Genomic DNA, 10,320 nt, shown 5'->3' on the forward strand with positions numbered 1-10,320 from the left:
TATACAAACTCGTACGCTCTTCCTCTTGGCATATGCACGAGGTTATCGATTCAAAGAGAATTACCCCTCAACGACTACAACCCCACTTCTGCAGTCAGATTAACTTAAATTACATCTATGGTTTTAGTGTCGTTACTGGTTCATTTGATGATGAGCAGTTAAGTTCATCTCACACGAGAGGCAATGCAGTAATAAATGTCAAACAATGAGATTTTTGATAGGATACAAAGCATTAAGTTAACATAGAAGATTCCCTTGATTCGCTAGGTACAGTTGATATTTCACCAGGTTCATACTCGTCAACTTCTTTGAGTTGCTCTACATAATCTTCATCAACTTCATCTGCTTGATCTTTTGATTGGTCGCCTAACTCAGACTCACCTACTTCTTCAGACTTACTTACAACATCACTATTATTAGAGTTATAAAGATCTTTTGTTCTTATTTTGACCCTCTTTCCTTTTATGTATCGATATTCCCACTTTGGGGGTGGGTATTTCTTGTTCAATTTCTGGTACTTGTCCAACATTCCAAGTTTCTGAAAAACATTTCCCACCATTGTGACAACCGCCACAGTGGGCCTAATACCAAGTTCTTCCATGTCTGCGAATATCTGCAGATGAACACAAATCCAGATATTCAGCAATAGAACAAGACAGATACATTAAATCAATTAAAGAATACAATACATTGATGGTTCATGTAGAAAAAAAGCTTCCTACCAAAATATAGTGTCAACTGAAAGTAGAATAAGGAACTCCCAAACGCTTCCAATGCAATCTATACCTTCTCATACCGAAAGAGTAGAAGCAAAAGTAGCTAAACTAAAGCCCGTAAATCTGGAGAGAGGTTCCCCGGCTTGGTGACAAAGGTGAGGAACAAGTCACATGTAGCATATAACGTTCATACAGTACCACAATAAGTCTACAAACTTAGTACACCCACCAAAATTAACCTTCAAGCTTTCTTTTTGAGTAAATTCAAAATCGTGTTCATTTGTTAAAAAGAATTGCTACATTTTGTATGTTAACAGAAGGTTCACTCGTCTCAGTTTACTCTTCCCAAGACAACTTATTAACTTTTAATTCCTGAAAGCCTAACCAAAGGCAACAACTTTCACCAGTAATCTGGCTTGAGGGACAAGTTACATGTACCATATAAGGTTCATACAAATTTGGCACCCCCGACAAGTTAGATGTACCATACAAGTCCAATCATGACAGTCAACCTTTCCTTTTTGAGTAATCTCAAAATGCGTTAAAAAAAGTTTACCTTTTCATTCCTGAAAGCCTAACTAATGGCACAAAAGGTACTCCTCAATTTAGAATCACTAAGCTATAAAAATGTTTCTGCTTCTTAATGCTCACGTCAAGTAAAAAACGAAAACTCATAAATGGATTAGTAGTTTAGCAACTCGAAAAGCTGCTTTTTTTGGTCAGAATTAGGAGAAAGGCATTACCCATGGTGTAGCTGGGAGATTTTCACAGGTTAACTTAGCCAATCTAGCTTTAATCTACCAATTGAGACAATGTAATACTTTAACTTACAATTTCAATATTATTTTCAGACTATATATATTATCTTCTTTTTGAGAATGGTATAGCATTTTCATCTATCTATCAGTACAAAGGTTGTACTGAGAAAACAAATTACATTCCCAGATTGGCAAAATAAAAGATCCCCCAGATAAAAACTTACAGGGACTCTATGATTTCGAGTTTAGATTCACAATCATTTACAAGGTTGCTCTTACACCAAAATAAAAACATTAATATACAATTCAATTTTATTATCTGGATGGAATATCTTTGATCCTCAAACATCTGGAATTTCTTTCACTCCACATTGTCCACCAAATACACGCTGGAATCTTTCTCCCCCATTTCTTCTGATCTACACCCCCAGCTACACTACACCAGCATCTTAGGAGATCAATAGTTAGCTTTGGCATAACCCAACTCATTCCAACCATACTTAGGAACATTTTCCACAATTGAGAGGTACCAACACAATGTAAGAACCTGTGGGAATTATCCTCAACCTCCCTTTCACATAGGTAGCATCTGGAACTCAGATAACCCCCTCTTTATATATATTATATCCACTTATAAAACATTTCCACCAGTGTAAATAGGTGCATTATTAGGTCTTCTTTGACTTTGTCAAAACAACAACTACGCCTCAGTCCCGAACAAGTTGTCGGCTATATGAATTCTGTCAAAAGCTTAAACTTTTTTACCTGTAGAGGTTCTACAGAGATCATCCACTAATCCGCATTTATTATATGTGTCACTCTCTTTTGGGGTAATTCCACTTTTCATTTCTGTGCTTTTGTGCTTAATTGCAGAGGCCTAAGGGATCATGGGTAGTGAAAGAAAAGGCACTATTTCATGGAAATAAAAGAGGAAGTACCAAGATATGATTGGGAGAGAAACCAATAAATTGAAGGAAGAGAAAAAGGAAAAAGTAAACAGATGCGGGATACCTCAAACATCTTGTCATTCATCTCCCTGTGATAGTATATGGAGATCATTTTCTGAAAGAAAATACGAGGCATGCTTTCCAGATTGTCAGAGAATAGTTTCAGCCAAAGCTCTTCAGCTTCCTCAAGTCTTCCATCCTCGCCCAAGGCATTTAGCAACGTGAAATAGCTCCCCATTGTTCTCCCTTGACCCTTACTTAGCATCCACTTTGTCACCTATAATTACATATGCTTGATTGATACAATTTATTCTAGGACCTGACAAGCCTGTCAAAGAATGAAAAACTAGAGCACCAAATAAAAGAAGATACCTGAATTATCCTTTTCCACTCCTTTTCATTCTCAAGGATCTTTAATGCTTTCTTCACTGTAATCAAAGGGAACTCCAGTTCCCATGCAATGAAAGAATCAAGAGCTCCATAGACTTCTTCCTTGACATTCGATAGTCCCTTTATCTACGAAAAAGAAATCCAAGACCAAACTAAATTCTCTTGAACCAGACTAAATATTATATTATTCTGGAGAGGTGCCTGGCATGCTTCACGGAAGAGACTGAGGCAAATCTCATGCTAATGCAGAGAATGTTGAGACCTTTGCTTTCAAATCATAGAGAAAAACTAGAAAAGAGAAAAGCTTACACACTCAACAAGCTTCAGTGACTTGGAAATGGTCCCAATTTTCCTTTTAGTTTTCCACACTCGAGGATACCTTGGTCGTGGACCTTTAGCTTCGCACACCTGAGGAACATCAAAATTATGACTAAAGGTGACTTCAACTGCAAGAAGAGAGGAAAATAGAAAAGAGCTGTATGCAGCTAAAGGAGAAAAAGGAAGACAAGGCAAACAATACTGAATCACCGAAATCCAAATTGAGCATATTTCAATTAGACATCCATGTAGGCGACCAACGATTCCTCCTAAAGGGAAATTGAAGTTCTTTACAGTTGCCATAAAGTTCCTCTGATCTTGCACAACTTTTTTTCTTTTACTTAATAGCTTCTCTGAACAATGAAGGTACTAATTAAATCAAAGGTATAACAAAAATCTTTAAAAAACTACATGAACAGATACCCTTTCTCTAATTACTTTCAAACAAAATGAAATTAACGCTGCAGTTTAGTAGCCTAGCATAGAGCTAATAACATAGCAGTGGGGAACGACGAATTTGCTAGTCTTTACAAAAGCTGCAGAATCTTACCACAATGTTACGATTATAGTTCTTCTTGGGGAGTTCAATTGATTCCAGTCGTCTAGTAGTAAAAACTACAGGAGAATACCTCAAACAAAGCATTTTTAGCGGGGAAGATAAAGCATTAGTTGAAACTCCTGCACCATACAAGATAAAATATTACTCAATTGAGTAAAAACGAATTTAAACCTTATCCATACACTCCACACCAAAAAGAATAGTCCTTTTATAGTCAATAACTGCGACATGGGTGAGAACAGAATTAGAAAGAGAGAAAGATTTACCAGACAATGTTCACAACTAATTGAGAGTCGAAAGTGAGAGACTGCGTTATAGTAGCTTCCCTTTTCTGGCATAGAAAATTGAGATATTTTCTCAGCTGGAGGGTTTATAGCTCCTAAACCAAAATATCAAATGACCTCCAAGGGTACTATTGTAATTTCATAAGGTTAGTTTGGAGGGTGGACTCAGTTGTGGGGACGGTATGGAGGCAAGCATGGAATCTTTTATCGCATATTGTAATGAGCAAAGAAGAAGCCACAAAGCGAAGAGCTTTCAAAAGGATAATAAGAGAACCACACGACCCAATCACAAAGAGAGATGGACGAAAAAGATCATTGAAACCCAGCACTTTTTGCTTCTATTTCATTGATCTCTCTCCCTAATTCAATTCCTCAGTTGTTGAAATTCCGAAAATGCTGATGGTAGAACCCGCCGTCGCCGCCGTCCGTTTCTCGGCCAGTAACTTCAACTCCACCCACCCCCGGTTTTCTCACTCCGCCAGCTTCTCAATCCCTCGGTACTACTACTACTTTTCCTATTACTGCTAATTACAGCTAATTATCTTCTAATAACAGTAAAAGCACAGCTAAAATGAGAAGTTTGCTTGTAGGAATAAATTTAGGAGATTAACGACGGAGCATGGCGGTGGAAGAATAAGAACGGGTAAGGGAAAATGTGGAATTAAAGCAAGTACGAAAGATCAGTCAAGTGCGGGTACTGGACCGGTGAAACAGAATGCGAAGCCGTCCAGGTATCATCCGTTTGAAGACATTTCGGATTCAGAAACTGGGGAGAATGAGGAAGCTCAACTTACGCCTGCTGAAACTTCTAAAACAATCATTGAGGCAATGATCGTACTCTTTCCTTTTATTTTGCGGAAAAATTGATGGGTTCATCTTTGCTTCGAGTTACTTATAAAAAGAATATCTTAGTTCTGAATGGTATATTGGAAGAATTTAGTGCTTTTAATGCTAATGTAAAGAGATTCTTAGTGATTAGCTGTTGGAAAGTTATAAAGAAAGAAAGAACAGAAAGTTTGGAATCACCTAAGACTTTGTTTCCTCGCTGAACTGTAGCTTCTCAATGCCCTTGGATATCGACTTTTAAATTTTAACAACTTTAACGGTAGTTGAATTTAGTGCTGATTTTGCATAATGCTATAATGCTTTTACAAACTCTCGGTGGCTCGGTGCCAGGACATTACTCCCAGGCTCTCAATATCTTATTGCTTTCCCTTCATTCCTGTCACGAACAAATATGATATTTCTTTTACCACTTGATCTTTAGTTACACAGCAAAACAACAATCATGATTTCAGGTTTAGTAAATAATGGAGTGCATGAGAGCTTTTTCTGGCCAGATGTGTGTTGCATAATTGCTGAACTCGGAAAGCTACTTATCATTGTAGCTAGTTGTGGTAAAGCTAATATTGCTTTTACCACTTGATCTATAGGTAAACAGCAAAGCAACACTCATGTTTTCAGGTGTGGTCAACAATGAAGTGCATGAGAACATTTTCTGGCCAGACTTGCCTTACATAACTGATGAACTTGGAAGTAAGCTGTTCAATTCTTGTCATTTAGCATGTTTTCCTGCTGCCAGTACTTTTTGGTCATGGTTAGTGGCATATTCTCACTCCTTTATGAAGGTTTATGTGCTTTGCCTTTCTGTCAGACATCTACTTTCAAGTAAAGAATGATGAAGACATCCTGCAAACTCTGACAGCTGAAGAAAATGTCGTGGTATGGACATTGAAGCTAAAAAGTTCTGTTATTCCTGTTTACATAATGGTTAATTGCTACATTTTCCTTTTCACGTTTTTGGTGATTGTTGACTCAGACAGAGCATACTGCCGTCTCCAAGTATTTCCAAATGATTTTGCTATGCTTGATATATATTTTTTGATTAGTCAACTATCGTCCAGTGTGATACTTACCTTTTTGCAAAATCATGTCATCAATGTATAATGATGCAAGTTGTGTTATGCTCGTTTATGTATCACACTGGATAAGTTTGTTTGAGTAAAGCAACTTCTTGATAGCTGTTTCTATAATTATTTTCCGTGGAAAGACTGTCCTATCACATAATTACTCGCCTGTGAACTTTGGAGATAAACTGGACTTTGCCTTTACACATTCTTGTCTGTTCCAACTATCTTGGAGCTCTTTTAACCTTCCAGAAAAGGAAAAAGGAAAGGCTTTTGAATAGTGAGAGGCAGCTAGTGCATGCATAATATTAATAACTACGATGAAGCTCGCACAAGTCATCTTTTTTGTTATCTTCCTAGGTAGTTTCTAACAAAAAGTTGATAAGAAATGAGTTCTGAATGCTTGCTTAAATTTCAAATACGATGCAGCAAGTAATTATTGGCCTAGATACCGCTGAAATGCTAAGTGAGCTAGAGTCATTTGGTCAATCTGAAGTTGATTATGGCATAGATGAATTTGACGACGAGGACAGTGATATTGATGACGAAGATGACCTCGATGAAGATGACGACGATGATGGTGATGAAGATGAAAGTGACTATGACAAGGTATTTGCTTATTTGATCTGTTTTACTTTTTAGAATGTGAGTAACTGCACTTTCCATTTATAAACATCAGTTAAAATGCTTGTTCACAGGATTGGGTTGCCATTCTTGATGATGAAGATCAGGATGGGGATTCTGACGGGTCATTGGGAGACTGGGCTAAATTAGAAACCATGCGCTCTTCTCATCCAATGTATTTTGCCAAAAAGATTGCCGAGGTGATTTTCCACGTCATTGGTTTCATGGCATGAAAAGTCAAAGTTAAATCTAAGAGAGGCATCAAGTCGGCTTCCTATTAAGTGAAATTAGCACATTATTACATTCAATTTTCGGCATACGCACATGCTGTGCTGGCATTATATCTTTTGAATCTGCTATTTAATTGGTAATTTAACCCATTTCTTTTGTGGTCTACTTTGGTGCTCAGGTTGTGACAGATGATCCTATAGATTTTATGGACCAGCCTCCTGCAGGTCTTGCTATACAAGGCGTTCTAAGGCCGTCCTTCCTTGAAGAGCACACTACTATTCAAAAGCAGATATCCGAACATAGGCTGAGTGACGCTGACTTAAACCAGATGGAAAAAGATGAAGACCATAAAGAAAAGGGCGGTATTCATATAAATGGCCACAAACATGAGAGTGGATCATCACAAGATAGTCCAAGCTGGGCAGAATTGGAGAAGGATGAGAACCTAGGAAATGGAACTTCATTTTACAAGCTAGAGATGATCAAAATTCAGTTAATTTCTTCCAATGGGAATCAGGTAATGTGCGTAGGTTTTATGAGGTTCAACCTTGAATGTTGTTAACATTCCATTCTTCACTCTGCATGTATCTCAGTTTATATAGTGCAAGTTGTGTATCCACAGTAATTATTTTGGTCATCTCGAAACTCATTGTAGACAAGATCCATGGGATATTATTTTATTATTTTTAATTCTGAATCAATTGTTTTAAAAGAAATTTGATCAGTTCTATATCTGCATTCTTTGACCATTTTGTGCTTGTGGTATTCCTGTTAACATATTTATCATTATTCAGGGATTACCAAGTTTATGTTGTCTATTTTGGTGCTCACAGATCTTTGTTGAGTTAGATGATTTTAGGAGAGCTAGGCCTGATGCAATAGCACATTCAACTGCCAAAATAATATCTCGGCTTAAAGCTGCTGGAGAGAAGACTACACAGGCTCTTAGATCTCTCTGTTGGAGATGCAAGGGAATTCAGGTGGAGGTATGGCCCTTCAGCCTTTAATAAGAGATTATAGGATTGCCCTGAGATCAATCTTGTTTTTCAGTCCTCAGAATTCATTACTATACAACCCACTAACCCAGGGATTGGTTTACCTGTTTCGTCCTAGGTAAAATAATATAACAAACCATGCAACTCAGCCTCCCTTTCTCCTGCACTGGAGAAATTTTTGATAAGATAAGATAAAAACAGAAGCCTGAACATGTTACTGGAAGATAAAATGTCCTCAATAATCCTTTTCTCCTGATAACAAAGCCTAATATTGTAGCCAGCATTTTGAATTGAAACAGACGAATTTCAGTTCTGTTATGTATTCACATTTTGGAAATACGAGTGCTCAGCACTTGGCTGAGATTATAATGGAAAGGTATCTTATACATAGAACCTAGTTCCTCCATTTATTATGACGCTCACTGGGGAATTCATCTCGAGTTTCTTGTTGTGATTTATGTCAGGAGGTGTCTCTGATTGGTGTGGACAGCCTTGGTTTTGACTTGAGAGTTTGCTCTGGGACACAAGTCCAAACACTGCGGTTTTCATTTAGGAAGCGGGTAAGACATTTTGGTACTTTTGCTTCTTAAGATTTTCAGGACCCCATCATTAATTTCTAGTCTTGTTGCATGTCAACTATTTTGTAAATGAATTCCTTCTTGGTGGATCAAAGTTTTTGACACAAACCTACAAACAGGCTCTGCCTAGTGGGTACAGAAGTTAGACGCCACCTTTAAAGTGTGTGACCATCTCATATAAAAGTTTAGGTTGTTAGAGAGGCACACTTTTCTTTCTCAATTATGTCTTAACGGAGTACCCTCACGAGCATGCCTGATACTTCATTATTGGCCAAACACGTACGATTTTCTTTTCGGCAGAGGATGGCGGTGAAAAACATGGTCAATGAGAATTGGCAATAGCCGATCTCAACTTGTTTTCTACTGAAGCGTAGTAATTGTTGTTGACAAGTGGTGGTGAGGCTTGGATGTAAGACATGCATTGCTGTGATACGAATGTGAAGTATGCCACCACCTTATTTTAAAACTTTAAACTATTAGAGAGAGCACACCTTTTGTTTACTTAACTATTTCTTCCACAGCTAAACTCTCATGGTTTTAGCTTTTAGGGAATCATATGTTCTACTACCATAGGTAGTCCTTTTTCGTTTTCATTTCTTTCAGCAAGAGAAAAGTTAGAAACCTTGAAGACAAACTGTATTCTTCAGTGGCAGCATATCTCCTTTATTCAATGTCGGAGAAAAGGTAATAGAATGTTGTTTTTGCAGGCCTCGTCAGAGTATAGTGCTGAAAGACAACTCAATGATCTACTGTTTCCCCGGATCCACCACAAGTCGCGCCAAAAGAAAGAAAGTCACCAAGCTGAATCATGAAAAGCTAAGAGACAAAGGTCTAGTTATTCTCTAGACTAGTTCTTGTTGTGCTTCTGACTCAGAATTGTATATAGCATGTAGTCATTGTTTGATCCACCCCATCATACTTATTTCCGTTGAGAATCATAATTACTCAGTGATTACTTTAATTTTAATATGAACTCGACTTTGTACAGCTTAATTCCCCTGTTGAAGGAATTTTGGTAATAGTTATTCCTTTTTCATTTTTGTGTTGTGCGAGACTTCGGAACATTTTGCTTATGTTCAGCCGAACAAAAGGTCATCGGTTGTATACTTAAATATTCATAAGAACAAAAGGTGCGATTTGTTGTACTGGTACATTTGTTTCGCTTACAAGCACAGGAATAATTTTAACTTAAAATTACATGCAGACACCAATGGAATATTGAAAAACAAAAAGCTGTCAAGAGACACATCTTTGAGGTCCCTCTAATTTTGTTTTTGTAAAAATTAGTCTTTAGTGTAATTTACTATATGCACGTTGTGAAATGCCACTCTTCAAGCAATGGTTAATTACTTTTTAATATCTATACATTATATCCTTAAATTTGGTACGCCTATATTTTTTTCTTGCAGAACTGCTTCTAAGAATCTAACTTTAATATGCATGGACCTTCAAATTTTCAGAGATTTGGTAAACAGTATGTTTATTATTTTGTGAAATAGTTAAATAAATTTTTTGTCTAATTTGTCTATTCCATTTTCCACAGTTAATTTGGTTTACAAATACTAGCATTGTAAAAGGTGAGGCATTTCACCTAGTACAGAGTGAGGCATAAGCCACGACACATAGGGATAAGTCCCGTGGATAATTAACTTTTTTTAAATAAATTAATAAAATTATATAGGAGTGTTATAAAAAGTATGAGAGATTTATAAGTCTGCAAAAAATTCAAGAATTTCAAAAGGCAGGAAAAAGTAGTAAAATATCTAAATATGTTCATTCACATGTCCTCGAACAGTAATAAGTCCTTGAATTTTTTATTTTGTCCCTAAAATTAATGATGATATTTTGTACTTCAATACCACATAAGAGGAGGGTGATTTGTGTGGTGTTCAATTTTTTGCGTGCAAAGGTTATAGAAGGATCTGGTTCTTCTATGTGTTCCTTATACTACAGTAGTTGAATAATAAATGCAGAAAGTAAAGAACACACGTATTTTTACGTGAACAACACCCG

At 36.9% G+C, this 10,320-nt stretch overlaps 2 protein-coding genes across 2 annotated transcripts; one reads left to right on the plus strand and one right to left on the minus strand.

The window, feature by feature from the left end:
* Positions 1-192: 192 nt before the first annotated feature.
* On the minus strand, positions 193-4,067 carry LOC104225644 (pentatricopeptide repeat-containing protein At4g21190). Its single transcript, XM_009777489.2, has 6 exons — positions 3,955-4,067; positions 3,680-3,807; positions 3,121-3,219; positions 2,794-2,937; positions 2,486-2,698; positions 193-613 (listed from the first exon to the last, which is right to left on the minus strand). The coding sequence occupies exons 2-6, from the start codon at positions 3,770-3,772 to the stop codon at positions 233-235; spliced, it is 930 nt and encodes a 309-aa protein (XP_009775791.1). The 5' UTR covers positions 3,773-3,807; positions 3,955-4,067; the 3' UTR covers positions 193-232.
* A 118-nt stretch (positions 4,068-4,185) lies between these two features.
* On the plus strand, positions 4,186-9,347 carry LOC104225643 (uncharacterized protein At3g49140-like). The gene is made up of 10 exons (XM_009777487.2): positions 4,186-4,469; positions 4,563-4,797; positions 5,406-5,508; positions 5,627-5,694; positions 6,309-6,488; positions 6,578-6,703; positions 6,913-7,251; positions 7,568-7,720; positions 8,194-8,289; positions 9,015-9,347. Exons 1-10 carry the CDS (start codon positions 4,366-4,368, stop codon positions 9,117-9,119), a joined length of 1,509 nt encoding a protein of 502 aa, XP_009775789.1. The 5' UTR covers positions 4,186-4,365; the 3' UTR covers positions 9,120-9,347.
* The last annotated feature ends 973 nt before the right edge of the window (positions 9,348-10,320 follow it).

Source organism: Nicotiana sylvestris, chromosome 3, assembly GCF_000393655.2.
Source record: "Nicotiana sylvestris chromosome 3, ASM39365v2, whole genome shotgun sequence".
Classification (NCBI taxonomy): domain Eukaryota; kingdom Viridiplantae; phylum Streptophyta; class Magnoliopsida; order Solanales; family Solanaceae; genus Nicotiana; species Nicotiana sylvestris.

Coding starts and splice junctions, on each gene's coding strand:
- LOC104225644 (XM_009777489.2), bottom strand. CDS start 3,772: ATGCTTTGTTTGAGGTATTCTCCTGTAGTTTTTACTACTAGACGACTG. Junction 3,220..3,679: donor ACTATAATCGTAACATTGTG/GTAAGATTCTGC, acceptor GATGTTCCTCAG/GTGTGCGAAGCTAAAGGTCC. Junction 2,938..3,120: donor CACTGAAGCTTGTTGAGTGT/GTAAGCTTTTCT, acceptor TCTTTTTCGTAG/ATAAAGGGACTATCGAATGT.
- LOC104225643 (XM_009777487.2), top strand. CDS start 4,366: ATGCTGATGGTAGAACCCGCCGTCGCCGCCGTCCGTTTCTCGGCCAGT. Junction 6,489..6,577: donor ATGAAAGTGACTATGACAAG/GTATTTGCTTAT, acceptor GCTTGTTCACAG/GATTGGGTTGCCATTCTTGA. Junction 8,290..9,014: donor GGTTTTCATTTAGGAAGCGG/GTAAGACATTTT, acceptor TTGTTTTTGCAG/GCCTCGTCAGAGTATAGTGC.